The 14,955-nt window shown below is 43.3% G+C and overlaps 1 protein-coding gene across 1 annotated transcript in view; it reads right to left on the bottom strand.

Moving 5' to 3' along the window:
• The window catches only part of PTEN (phosphatase and tensin homolog), a 53,337-nt gene extending 39,180 nt beyond the window's left edge, over nucleotides 1-14,157 (bottom strand). Inside the window, exon 1 of the mRNA XM_074154515.1 lies at nucleotides 14,073-14,157. Coding sequence (XP_074010616.1) covers nucleotides 14,073-14,151 — 79 coding nt within the window. The 5' untranslated portion in view covers nucleotides 14,152-14,157. The remainder of the gene's footprint in view (nucleotides 1-14,072) is intronic.
• Nucleotides 14,158-14,955: the final 798 nt, after the last annotated feature.

Here is a 14,955-nt window from a genome sequence, read left to right as displayed (position 1 = left end):
ACTTCACCAACTACCATGTAGCTTACTCAAATTTCTGTTTGCAACTGTGAGCTTTAATACACATTTTTTTCCACGCATTTCAGCCTGCAGTTTATGTTCTGATGCTTTTCTTCTGCTATTGGCTTTTCCTCTCCAAGAGGCTAAGAAACAAGGTCCTTTCCAGGATTCCCAGCTGGTGCAAGATGGCAGCGAAGCAGACAGACACCCCAAGCGAAGGGAACAGAACATCTTAGCAGCAGCATTTCCAGTTTGCAGGCCCCCAGATGTGTCCAAACACCAAAGCCTCAAAACACGTAGGCAGAGAGAGATATAAAGTTCCAAAATAACTGGATTTCCAAAATATTTCCAAAATCACATGCTTTTGGAAAGCTCCCGCGTTTCACGTGACCCCTCTCCCCTCTCTCGCTCCTCAAGGGTGATGCACGAGCAGTACACACATAGCTCACATGCATTTCTTCTTTTAAACAGGAGCAAGCCAGCAGAATTGAATGCTTAAGATCAACCATGCATCATTACAGGTGCATTTTCAAAGCCAGAGCCGGTAGTGCAAAAGGTGTTCCCTGATATGTCAGTAACTAAAGAAAATGGAAAAAGACTTCAAAGGGAGGAAGAGGTGGAGAGCATGAACCAATTTACTGATGCTGATTCAGTACAAGCGTTGTAGGCTCTAGGGTTTTACAGCCTGACAGCACAAAAACTGAAGTGTTGCCGAAAAACAAATATCCACCAGTGAGCCTGGTGGGCGAGGGCTGTTTTTAGAAAAACATGATTTTTATTTTTTTTTTTTAAACAATTTCTCCCCAACCAAAATATCAGCATCCCAAAGGACTTTACTTATTATCTCAAAGTATTAGACTGGAATGCAATTCACAAGCCACTGCTCACCCTTCTGTCTGCAACAGACCTGGCATTAAAGGACACCGGCTGCAGCGAGCAAAGGACACCCCTCCATGACACACATGGGAGGCTGCCACCTTCACCTGCACCCAGCGAACGCAAGCAACAGCTATGACAAACGCATTCACACTGCTAGTGAAGACCATTTTATGTCTTTTTAATATGTGCTTCTGACAAGCACATTGCTTTGAAACTCTTGTTGGTTCAAGCAACTGCAGAATGCCTTTTGCTTTGAGAAGCAAACATGGAAATGCTGTTGCTGTTTGCACAGATGATCTAAACCTCCGAGCAGAAATAGCAGTTTCATCACTTAATTGACAAAGCTGTCATAAAAACCAAGCTCTTCCACCCTTTCCTCTCCTGCGAAAAGATGCCCCAAGATCTGCAGCAAGGGAAGGCGATGGTTGATACTGCAACAGTACTAGCTTGCTTTTTTCCTGATGCTGGGGAACAATTAGGGGCCTGGAGCATCTCTCTCATGAAGAGAGGCTGAGGGACTTGGGTCTTTTTAGTCTGGAGAAGAGAAGACTGAGGGGGGATCTGATCAACACCTATAAATACTTAAAGGGTGGGTGTCAGGAGGATGGGGCCAGACTTTTTTCAGTGGTGCCCAGGGACAGGACAAGAGGGAATGGGCACAAACTTGAACGTAAGAAGTTCCACCTCAACATGAGGAGGAACTTCTTTCCTGTGAGGGTGGCAGAGCCCTGGAAGAGGCTGCCCAGAGAGGTGGTGGAGTCTCCTTCTCTGGAGACATTCCAAACCCGCCTGGACACGTTCCTGTGCGACCTGCTCTGGGTGGACCTGCTTTGGCAGAGGGTTGGACTAGATGATCTGCAGAGGTCCCTCCCAACCCCATGTGATCCTTTGATTCTGTGAATGAAACAGTCTTCCTCAGGGACAGGCTCTGATCACTGCACAGAAGGGTATGGCACTGAGCCAGTTATGGGAGCAACCATTCACTCAGCATCATCTTCAGCAAGTTCTTCTACCACCAGCCAGGCTCAATGGTTCAGAGACACTGGTTTTCACACCACAGTTAATTTAACATTGATTTCCAAAGCTGAAATTAAGATATTCACTACCAAGAGGAGATTTCTTACACAGGAGCTTGCAAGCTGGGCTTACATTCAAAGCAAGAATTCTGAGTCATCATGAAATTGGTAACGATACTGACAATTTCAGAAATCTGGAAGAACTGATAATTTAAAACATGCAACAAGTTCATTATCAATTCCAAGCTTTGGTTTTTTAAGGCAGGCAAATGAAAATGGATAAAGCCTCAGCCACTTATTGAGGAAGTTCTACAACATATGCAAAACAAAGTTAACCAAACTGCCGTAACTGCAAAAGTTTGAAGTGGGCTTTCAAAGAAAAAAAAAAAAAAAAAAAACCACACATAAAATAAACCTTGCCACATTTTGCCAAAGTAGCTCTTTCCTAGGAAACCCATTCCTAGAAATGGTTTCAACAGTTTTTAAAGCACTCAATTCCTTTCTCAGTCTTGTAAAGGTGGAGGCTGGGATTTTAGTTAGCAACCATAATAAAAAAATACAAGACAGATTCATGATACCTCTACTCAAGTTCATACTACTTACTAACCACAAAACTTCAGCTTTCAAATGAACAAGGACAACACTATGCTATACCCAAAGAACCTTAAAATGAAAACACCCAATAACTTGCTTACCACAAGGAAAAAGTGATGCTTCGTCACTACTGAAGACGTACCAAAGCAAGGAACCCGTACACCACTTCAGAAACACCTTTGCTCTAATGCTGTTCATAGATTTAACAAAACACTGTTCTTAAAGCCTGAAATCATTCCCACATGCTAACGATGATAGTCTTTCCAGTTGCTATGAGAAAAATCCTGTATCATTATGCAAATCAGCAGTTATAATCACTTTCAAAAATAGCTGTCTATATAGTCACATTATGCTAAGACCAAATTAAAGAATATGCAGTATACATTTTAAATTTTATACACATACATGTAGAAGCAAATGAATTGTGTTGGTCCTATAACTGACTCTGCTCACAAATTCAGCTTTTTTTCCTAATAATGGAAGGTGTCCAAAAAAGCATACCAAAATATTTGCCAATTCTTAAGTTCTTAAACAGCCACAAGAAAGTTGCAAAAATAGACAGCTACAGGCTTTCCTGCAATGATCAACGTTCTCAATTAACATCTAGAGCATCAGTCATTAGAATTTCTAAGTAATTTTATTAAGTCCTATTTCAAACAAAGTATTTATCCCTTATCCTTGCTCCGCTCATGAAGGCAGCTATAACAGAAAAACAGAAAGCAAACAACCTATTTTATTCCTATTTTATAAGCATGTTAGAGCACACAGTGCGTAAGAATTTACAAATAGCTTTACTTTTTAAACCCACCACTGATGACAGATTTTAAATCAAAATGCAAATAAAATACAACTTTAAAACTATTAGCCCTTTACAACCAAAGGCTTCAGGAAGCCCTACCAGGCACCAGACTTCACCTTTCTTTAAAAAGGAAATTTAAGACAAGCTGAGTGTTCCTGAAGCTGTGAATGACGTTCACTGTTCAAGTCATGCTTTGGAGCTAAAAAAACTTACTGCAAAACCTGAACCCTGACACTTGCACATAAAAGGACAACAGTCCATTTTTCCCAACCCTCAGTTTCCAGCTTCCAAATATGAATCTTGTTTAACAAAGAACAGATTTAAGTTGGTAAATCTATGGCCTGAAGAAAAGCTTCACAACTGTCAGGAATGCAAATTTTCATTTCCAGTTCAGACAAGCAAGGCATGTACTTGCTTTAATCCACTCCTAAAGAGCCCACTCATCATTTGCACCCCAGCTGCCATCAGTTTTGCTCCTCTATGTATCACCCATCACCCTCCCAGCTGCAGAGAGCCACAGCGCAAAGGAAGCCAGCCTCCAGCATGGGGTAGCCAAACTGCGAAGTCCCATTTGATAGCAACACTGAAAAGCAGAGGAACAACGTGATTTTCAAGTCTCCAAAAGTTGCTTTGTCATCTCAATTTGTTTGCAGTTTCCAGTAACTCCAACTTCATAACCATGCAACATGGTCTAGCAGTACATCTGGCCCTACCAGCTGTGCGTGCTAACCTCGAGCCCTGTAACTCCAGCTTAAAAAAGTTCATATAGCAAAGGCAAGAAAAAAAAGGACTGTTCTTACTGTTCAACAGCTTGACAGCCTGAAGCTAAAAGGGGAGTGTTATAAGAAGTGTCCACACTCTATCCTCAGATTCAAGAGCCCTGAAAAATGGCCAAGCTCTTTTTAGTGCCATTTTCTTGACAGCATCCCTACAAAAAAAAACAAAAACCAAACCATAGGAAAATATGCCCAGCAAAATCAAGAAAAGTTTCCTAGCATCTATACTGTTTAGCCTGTACACATGCATGCCTCTTTTTTTTTTTTTTAAAGGTAGCATTTTCATTAGCCAGTATAAAACAAAAAATAAGTCTACTACTTTTCTACGACTCTGGATAACCAGGAAGCGTAGAGGAAATGAACAGGAAGAAAGTTCTTCAAAGCAAAGGATTCCTTGTAGCCAGCCAGCTACACTTGCCAACTCTACCATCTGTGCCTTAAAGAACAAGAAAAGAGACCAACTCAGATGTGGCTGAGAGAAACATTTTATGATTTAGAATAAATGCATTCAACCCCTTAATGCTCAAAATTTCAACTAAAACCCTTTTTCTTTTTTTTTTTTTTTTTTTTTAATTCTTTAATATTTCAGCTTGTGATTTAAATGCAGCAACCTAGACAAGGAACAACAAAAGTGCAGCTCTGTTGTATCTGGAAGGCAAACCTGTCCAGATGAGGTCATGGGACTGACCACAGGTCTGGCGGGGAACTCAAATTCCCCGCAGCGTGAAGAAGTAAATCAGAAGATGCTTGAAGATGATACTACCAGGTTGTCACAGGAACCAGCTATGTCCTCAACTCACTTCCACCCTATAGTGGGGCTTTTGGACCTGCTTACTATATTGCACTTGGGAAGTATTCCCAGAGCAAGAGTCTCTCCCCTCCTCTGCAAGGTGTAGGAAACGTGTCCTGGAGCTCTCAGCCATACGGAGGCTTTGCTGAACAGCTAATATGATCAAGAAGATTGGGAAAAAAAAAAAATAACCCACACAATCTACATAACATTTTGCAAAAAAAAAAAAAAAAGTGACTGCTTATTATCAACCTCAAACCTCACAGCATAAATACAAAAAAATGGTAACAGAGAAGGATGAAAGACAATGATGCCTACTCTACAGAAGAGCTTGTTCTGACAAAGTCTGAGGAAAAGATGCCTTAAACTTTCATTTCAACATGGTCTGGAATCACAAATACAGACAGGAAAGCATGCAGATAGTAAAGGAAACATGAGCTTCTTGTCAAGAGCAGCAAATCCCTCTACAATAGCCGACAATATTACAGCACACCAAAAAACCTACCCTTCCCATTAAGAAAAAGCCAAGAGCAAACAGAAGCATAACAAATGATGCAAAGGCACACTATATTATTCATATGAAATTTGACAGAAAGAACTCTTCAGCTGAGGAGTCAAAGATTGGCCTTCACTCCCTACCCAACTTCAAGTCCAGGTCTACTGCACTGAACAAAAACCCCACAATCCAAACAAGTTTCTAGAGGTGAAAATGTGCAGAGGTCCAGTTAAGAAGGACCTCTGCACGTTTTCTGTTCACACTTTGAAAGACACATCCCATCTTATACCCACCCTGGAATCCCAAATAGCTGAAGCAACACACAGCAGCCCGAGGCCAAGAGCTGTGCCACTGGCAGAGGACAACAGGACATGAATGGGAATGGGCACAAACTTGAACGTAAGAAGTTCCACCTAAACACGAGGGGGAACTTCTTTACTTTGAGGGTGGCAGAGCCCTGGAAGAGGCTGCCCAGAGAGGTGGTGGAGTCTCCTTCTCTGGAGACATTCAAACCCACCTGGACACATTCCTGTGCAACCTGCTCTGAGTGGACCTGCTTTGGCAGGGAGTTGGACTAGATGATCTCCAGAGGTCCCTTCCAACCCCATGTGATTCTGTGATTCTATGAAAGGCTAAGCAGCTGCCCTCAAGGAAACACACTTGCCAAGTGGATCTTCTCAGTAGGAGGCGATGTATATGAGCAGCTTAACCTTCACGTGTCAGTTTGAGATTTCCAAAGTGACAAATATTTCAACCCATGAACCAAATTCAACATGAACTCTCAAGGCAGAGTACAGGACCTCCCTGGTACGTGTTCTCAGCACACTACCACACTTTGCAGAATCTCCTTTAAAGAAGCACCGATGTGTACTTAAGCATACCCTAACCTCAAACACCCACAGAAAAAATACAAGAATTTTATTCAGTAAAAAGAAGTCAGCACAGAGAGTCACTACTTTGATATTTACTGACAGGAAGTGAAAAATGGCTCAGTCTCAACTTTTTGCAAGTCTGAAACAACATCCAAAACTTCCAGAGACAAGGGAATTTAAAATAGCTATCGGTTTAGAGCTAGCTATATGCTACGCTAAAAAGTTTTGTAGAACAAAAGATTTTTAGCTACAAAACCTAGAGTTTGTATGAATTTATCAAGCCTTAATTTGGGGGTAGGAAGGGTAGTGATCCAAGAGAAGATAAAGGCAAGCAGCAAAACAAGACATAAGGCCATCCTAATAAACTGTTTCTGAACAAATGAGCCCCGAGTAGACAATATTAATTTCATTCTAATGAGATCTAGCGTTTTTCCTCCTCTTAAATGTTAATACAAAAAAAGGACATTACTTCCCTAACTCACCCACACAAGAAATTAAACAATAGAAAATACTTCAATTCTAGCCCAATATACATCCAGGCAATGCAATGAATTAAGCAGATGCCTCTGAGAAAATTAATCATGCAATTAAAAGCTATTACACTACAGCTCCACAAAGGCAGAATTAAGTTTATAAAGACATTTCTTAAGCACTTCACTACAAAAAACTGGATATTAAGCAGTTTTTATGCACTGCTGCACATTGGGGCTGTGAAGCTGGGACTTCATCTTTAAAGGGAACAATGCCAGCTTTTTGCAACAGTAACGCAGAGCAGTTGAGTTTAATTTTTTTAGCTGCACAGTCAATTACCACTTGAATCACAGAGCCCACTACTTTAGCTACGTTGCCTAAAAAGCATTAAGATAACCTAGATTTATGCAGCATGATACATGGCCTAATTGCACGATTATTTACTTCCATTCTACAAAACTTTTTTTTTCAGGGCCTCATAGGCAAGACAGTAAACGAGGCAGATGACGATAGGAGCAAGGAGGATACTAGCTTGAATTAGAAACTGAAACAAGGATTTGTTTACATCTGAAATATTAATCTGGGACTAAGATACAGGCAAAAAACTACCAGCAGTCTCTGAACCCAAAGTACAGTCAGCCACCCACAAGGCATTCATGTTCCAGAAAAGATCCTGCTCCACGGGGCCACTTATGAATGTTCCCATATTTTCAAATAAATTCCCCTCTTACAGTCTGGCAACCACCACCCCAGTAACTCACACGAATACACAAATGTGCACAACTTTAACCCCAAAAACCTTCACAGAAGTGCCAAATAAAAGGAGCCCACAATTACGCTAGTATTTAAGGTGAGGCATCCGGCACATCCAGCAATCGCTACTCACAACTCTAGGCTATATCCCATTTACCCCTCTGAAAAAGTTATGCAATAATTAACCTCCAATATCCACCCTATGTTAGGCACAGTAAATGAATACAAATCACGTGTAGCTCCGAGCTCCAGATTACTTGCTGGGTACTCGAACTAGAAAGGAGGTAGGCTTTTTAAAAGGGAGTTAGTTATGACTAATGACAGCAACTTTGGTCTGTAATGTAATTAAGGGATTTGACAGCTCAACTGCCAATTCCCTCCCTTTTCTTCCAGTTTGTCAGAACACAACCACTGTCCCTTAAATCATTATACAAGAACCATTTTCTTGTTTAAACACGCTGTAAGGGAAGACTCTAGGCGTATAATTTGTCAGTTTATACCGTATTAATGTGGCAACAACATTAATCCATTAAAAATATAATTTCATTTAAGAAACTATTCAGATTCACAACTTGTAAAAGCAATTTGGTAGACAAATACCTTATAAATAAAATTTCAGCTTTACCGTTATTACATTCTGAAGTTCAGTTTTGTCATGGCTTTATGTTTTTTAGAACGGGGGTTTTAACATTACGTATTAATAAAACACATTCTTTCATCATATTATTACTAAACAAATTATATCAATTGCTTCCACAACAAAGAGGATTTAGTTGTCCAAATCATCCTACAAGTCAAAAAATGGAAAACGCAGGTCCCCTGTCTTCTGGAAGAAAATTAGAAAGTTCTGTACTCCTCTACACAGTGTTTTAACACATCATTTAGCAAATACTAGCCTTCTCTACAGCAGTCACTGTACTTCAAAACCTTTTGGTAATTAAAAAAAATTCTCAAATTAGATGTATTAAGTGTAGCACTGGACAGCACAGGAAAAACATATTTTTGTCCCAAAGAAACCTGGTGATTGTCAGCCTAGCAGCCATCAAGAGCCAACTAATCTTTCCACATACATTATACTGCGGCAATAATAGCCACTTCAAGTATTGCATAAGCTCCACACTCAAGGCTATAGCCTTTTCCTAAATATGCTGTAACCATCTCACGAAGTCAGTGGAAGTCACATGTCATTAGCTAGAGGACAGAAAAGCGTTCCTGACTAGGACAAGTCCCTAGAAAGAAGCACTTTCAAAATCCATCAACCTTCTTCAAGACTCAAGTTAGACCCAGTGCTGATGCATGGCAAACCAATTACACCAAGAGCTTAACAGGTGGGATTTTCAGAAGTCCTCAGTACTGAGCTGACCATCCTCACCAAAGTCACTGACCAGCCTCAACAAAGATAATTTCAAGGGCCTCAAGTGCTAACCTCTCATCAGTAAGAGATAATGAAGATGAACTTGGAATTTTCCTTAAAAAAAATAAATGCTCAAATCCAGTACCAGTCCTAGTAAAGCCTGCACTTTATTAAGCGTTACCGCCTATGTCTAACAGCTAAGCTTTGGATGTTCTGAAAATGACACACACTTACCTAAGCTTACAAACAGATTTCAATGAAGATTAGCTTCAGCTGCGTTTTTTCTAAAAGGAGAATTTTATGAAGTGTCCATGTTAGCTGTACTAGTTTCTTTCCTCACCATGAAAAGAACACACAGCCACCACTTCAACAGTAGAGCTACGTGAAACCAAGAAAGAGTTTGCAACTTTTGTCAATTTAAAAGTGTGCACAGGCAGTTATTTTTTAACTTTGTGTTTAGCTTGTGCAAACAGTCTCCAGCAACGCTGCACGTTGATTAAAAATCTCTGATGATGCAAGATCAACTAGTTCATTAGGAAGCTTGCACTACGTTTAAGCAAGTACAAAAAGATGAGCTGTAATTTTGTCAAGCATCTTTTAAGTCCCTTTCTGAGCAACTGCAGTCAAAAAGCAGGGCGGAAAGGGGCTGGGGTAACTTTGAATGGATGCAGCAAGGGTTGCACAACAGAGGGTTTGCTTGAACAGCGCGGGTTTTGCGCGTAGGCTTCAGCTGTCAAACAAGGCTATCTACAAATATGCACGTATTATGGCAATACATCAAAGGGGCTTGGGGCTTTTTTAGATTCTGAGGAAAGGTAAGCACAACCATAATCCCAGAAGAGAAAATGCACGGACACACATCTACCACCACCTTGCCTTCTCCATCCGGACAACTCAAAAATCTTTATCCTTGGTAAGTGCCAAAAGACCAATTTTCCCAGCATCAAATACATCCTAAAGCAAGCAGGTAATTGAATCAAACTCAGAGAAGTTTACTCAGATGGTTTGCTGCTGTCTATTCAAACAGACTTCTTAGATTAATTCAGAGCAAAACTGGCACTAATCTTCTTGTCCAAAACCCAAGATCATCCCAGGCTCCAAAAGCAAAACAAGTCTGTCAGGCTCTTAACAGTGCTAACTAACACGGTTTACTCTGGAACAAAGAAATACTTTTCCACCAATAAAATGTGTTGCCAGTTGGTTTCTTCTAAACTCTTACCAGCCCTTACTGTGCTTGTGTGAGAGAAAAACTTGTTACAAAATGTCTAACAAACTTCAAATTAAAATGAAAACAAATATTTTTAAATGAATGGCATTTCCAACTCAGGCTCTATTTTTAATTGTGGTATGTATCTCATGCCACTAATTCTCTTTTTTCCTGGAAGCTGAGCGATTTTGAGTGAAGTCACATAATTTAAAATTTCATTAAAAATGCAAAGAGCTTTAGGACTACAAAAAGTAGTTTGATATTCTAAGAAGCTTCCACTCGCAATTTTAGCGTTCTCTGCCTTTCATTATATGAGACAAACTACACGTGAGACTTGAAATAAACTGCACCCAACATCTAATCTTTACTGAATACTGCTTCAGTTTATACGACTATGTAGGTCATGAACTATACACATGCTTCAATTAAGTATCAAGGTAGGCGTGCTCTACCCTGTGCCCAGGCTAGACGGCCTTTTTCATGCATAACAGAAGGCCTGGAAACACGAGACAAAGTTTAACCAAAATTATAATGGCCACGAGAAGCTGTTACATGATTTTTTCCACTTTACTCTCAAATAGTTAAACCACTTGATAAACTCAATTTCACATGGACCTCTTAAGACGCAGGCAATCAATGCAATGTGCAAGACTTGCACGCAAGCATCTTCTCTTTGCTGTTCCCTGAAATAAAATGGCCAACAACCAATCTGCACAATTTCAGAAATACCAAAGATTACAGTGCCTCAGAAAATTGTCATTGTATCATAAAGAAATGCAGCCATCTTAGAAGAAAGCCATTAACCCAAACTTTCCTTCTCACCCATTTATACGAAAAGGTTATCCAGTATTACAGCAACAGAACAGAAACCCAAATAAATGGGCAATAAATACAATATCTGAAATAAAGTATTAAAACGCTGATTTAATGTCTCCGCATTTAAAACCCTTTCCTCTTCTAATTTCAAAATATTTTTTTCCAAGAGGTGCATAAAAAGACTCTTCAGGGAGAAAAGAACGTTTGATTAGAGAAAAAGTAATGTCAATATGTTTTCCGAAGACACTCATTTCATAATTAGCGCATAGAACTATTCTCATATTGTGTACATAAAACTACTGATTTTGAGAAGTGACTATTTCCCTTTCCTAAAATCCTACATTATCCACACAAGAATTCTTAACTAACTTGTCAGGAACTGGGAGTTCCCAAGCATGACATACTGTACCATATGTATCAGCGCCAGTTTTAAAATTATTTGACAAAGCCCAACAGAGAAAACAAAGAGGTCCTCGAAGGGGCCTTTGGCACTCCAGAAGGAATGCCTTTGAGCACTCAGGTGCTCCTTGCAACATCTTGGGATAATCAGCCATAACCGAAATAGAAAGACTGCAAGTCTTTGTCCACATGGGACAATGAGACACAAACCCTCCCTCAAAGATGGGTAGAAGAAGACAGACCACAGAATATAGGCTGGAGATCAGGCACCTCACCTGGATTCACTGTAGATATATTTTTATTCTCCACCTCCTGAAGCCTAGGTAGTAATCACCAGCTACTGAGTATTTCGGAGCCACCACCATTGAACTACTCGTACAGAAATATTTACTGCAGGAGGAATTCACACCTCCACTTCCCATATCCTGGTGAAATGCCCAAACCACTGGGCTATCCAACTGATGTCAGTCTTTTTTAGCTTGACAGAAGCACCTACTCTGAAATGACCAGTAATCTATAACAGAGGACACTTCTACAGATATGGATGCACAGGGAAGCAGCTAACCAACAGCAGAAATGCAGATGCTATCTTGTTTCGGTCTCAAAATTTTAAGCTCTGGCACATTGTGAGAAGTACCTTTGAGAACTTAAAACCCCAGTCCTCCTGCCACGCACCACATGCCTTCCCAAACAGCTCACTTAGGTTTCAAGTCCTTTCTTCATTTAACATCGCATGGTTGGAGAACTAACTCCCAACTTGGTCTATGTGTGTACAGTTATTTTCCAGATACCAGGTATGGTAAGTCTTCATTCATTAATTGTCTGTTCAAAGTTGTGCAGCTACAAAAAAAAAAAAAAAAAAAAAAAGAAAAAAGAGAAAGGACTAAGTATAAGCTTCTTCCAAAGATATTTTTGCAATCGTGGGGAAAAAAACCACCTTTTCTATAAATTTCATTACATAATTGCAGCCAAGTACTCCTTTTAGAAAAACCAGCCTAAGCTAGTTTTCAGTGTTCAGTGGCCTATTTCTAATGCAAAATTCTAAGAATAAAATTAATGAGACAAAAAAGTAAAAAATAAGCAACAAACTCCATTTGGCATATCATTAGCAACCTGGAGCATGAAAATCCAGGCTCAACATTCAACAATTTTCTTGCCGGGAGCAGACTACTAGTTAAAAAGATCTGTTTGCGTGTGAAAAAAAAAAATCTCTCCCTACCCATGGCACATTTGGGCAAAGATCTCTGAAACACCAAACTCTTCAACTGGGAAGCCAAAACCTCATCATTTTGCCACCACTTTTTTCATAACCCCAAAGTTCCCAGCAAACCAATCACTCAGAGAATAAAAAAAAAAAAAAAAAAAAAGAAATCTAACTCAGACTTCTGCTGTTAAATCAGCAGCAAGTGCTGCGCTGGCCTATGTCAGCGTTACAGCTGCCTTAGTCATAGGTCAACGAAACAACCAAGAGCAAACATATAAAATAGAATTTTAGGCTTGCATTTTTAACACCACCATGAACAGAAAGCAGGAATTACCTACTAGAGCTGCTGCTTTTTAACAAAAAGCTCAGCAGCCACATGCTAAAGTCAAGAACCTCTTAGGTCGTTTTAAAGCCATCAAAGTTTTAGGCCAAGGGTCAGTGCAACAGCATGAGCTCAACAGTTAGAGCTGTTATCAGTTTTGATCCTGCCCAAGAACTGGATTTATTTGTAGCACTCACTATGACACGAGTGCAACGGCTCCAAAACCCAATATATTTCACCATAATCCTGTTGCAGTACAGAAAGTGCTCTCCCTATACGGCTAAGTCTAGCTCTGAATACTGCTGTCAAAATTCATTTTTCCTAGGACAGCTCCAACTTTTAAGCGAGGTTCTTGCTCCAAAAGCTCTCAAAAACAATAACAATCTTTCTCCACCACAGCACAGCCCCTACATACAACTAACTCTGCAAGGCATTCGAAGCTAAACATCTGCCTGCTGCTGCTAAAGCACATCTGTTCCAAAGTCCACCAAAACTATACACTAGCAATACTTCTTTATGGCTTGACTCATTAGTTGTAATTGCATACTAATGACATATTCCAGAATTACAATCCTCCTCGACGAAACTCAATGTGTTCTCGTTTGTAACACATCTCCATGTTGACTGGATCTGAGGTTACGCCAAAGCACAGTTCACCCATCGCATTAGGAAAAGAGGTTTTCTTTTTTAGTTTGGAAGAAGCGATTGCCACTTCTCGTCATCGAGACCCTCGCAGCACCACACGGCAGCTAAGCACGAGTCCTGCCTTACTGAATGGATGAAAACCAGGGCAGAGCACACGGGCTTCACCTCTCCTGCCACACAGAGAAGTGACCCCGGCAGAGTGAGAGGCCTGCCACCATTATATTTACAATCCAAGACGAGTTATTATATTTTTTTAAAAAATAAACACGTAAAAGGACGTGAGTCATGGTAGGACAGGCATATTTGACACACGAGCCAAAAAATCAACACAGCCAGAGCTAAGGGGCAGACCCGCGTTGCTCCGGAGCATCCCGGGCTGGGGAAGGGGGGTGGTGGCAGCGGGCAGGCCGGCTGCGATCGCCCAAGGAGGGCTCACGTTAATCCTCGCCATCACAGAGCTCCCGTTAATCCCAGCCCCGGCTCGGCGGCCCCCGCACAAAAGGAGGCCGAAGCGGCAGGGGAGGCCTCGGCGGCGGCCCGGGTGAGCCCCGTCGGCAGCCGCCGGCCTCCCGGGCGGAGCGGCAGCGGGCAGGGCGTTAGGTAAGCGCCGGGCCGGTCTGATGCAATAGTTGTACGTGCAGCGCCCGGTGCTGGGCCCCGTCGCCGGCGGGAAGATGGATACAGGTCAGGTCCAGGTCGAAGCCATCCTCCTGGTATCGCCTTTTGTTCCTGCTGACGATCTCTTTGATGATGGCGGTCATGTCTGGCAGCCGGGGGCCGCTCCGGGACAGCGCGCAGGGGCCGGGCGGCGGCGGGGCGCTGGGCCGGGAGGCGGCGGCGGGCCCTCGGCCGTCGGGCGGCCCCGGGAGCGGGGCCTGCTGCACCAGCGGCTCAGCGCCTGGCGGGCACGCCTCCCCCCGCGGCGGCGGCTCCCGGTGGTGGTGGCGGCGGCGGCTGCCCCCTCCTCCTCCTCCTCCTCCTCCGAGCTGGGCGGGAGCAGCGGCGGCGGCGGCCGAGCCGAGAGAGTCGGGAGCCGGGCCGAGTCCCTGAGGGTGCCGCCGCCGCCGCCGTCTTTGAGGCGAGCGAGGGGGAGGCGGAGAGAGCAGCTCTCCGGCGCTCCGGGCCCCAGCAATGGTGACAGCGGCGCGGGGCGCCCCCCCGGCCCGGCCCCGCTCCGCCCCGCTCCGCTCCCCGCCCGGGGCGGCGGCGGTAGCGGCGGCGGGCCCGGAGCCGCGCGGTGCGGGCGGGCGGGCCGGCTCCGCGGCGGGGCGGCGGCAGCTCCTCAGGGCGTGTGGGCCGGCGGCGCGGCCTGGCTCATCCCTCCCCGGCCTGCTCCGCGCCCGCCAGCGCTAGACTCCCATCATGGCTGCAGCTTCCGAGAGGGGGGGACGGCGGCGGCGCCCCGCCCCCTCCGCCTCCGCCGCCCCGAGAAAGTAGTCCCCCGCGAACAGCCCTACCGGCCTCCCCGCCGCCCGCCCGGCCCTCACCCCCGCCGCACTCCCCAACCACCATCCCCCTGCTCCCGCCACCCCGCGGGAAGGGGGAAGGGGCGAGGAGGCGGCCGG

This window comes from Numenius arquata, chromosome 10, assembly GCF_964106895.1.
Source record: "Numenius arquata chromosome 10, bNumArq3.hap1.1, whole genome shotgun sequence".
Classification (NCBI taxonomy): domain Eukaryota; kingdom Metazoa; phylum Chordata; class Aves; order Charadriiformes; family Scolopacidae; genus Numenius; species Numenius arquata.
Note: the sequence above shows the minus strand (reverse complement) of the source record. Positions and strands in the feature narration are given on the sequence as shown.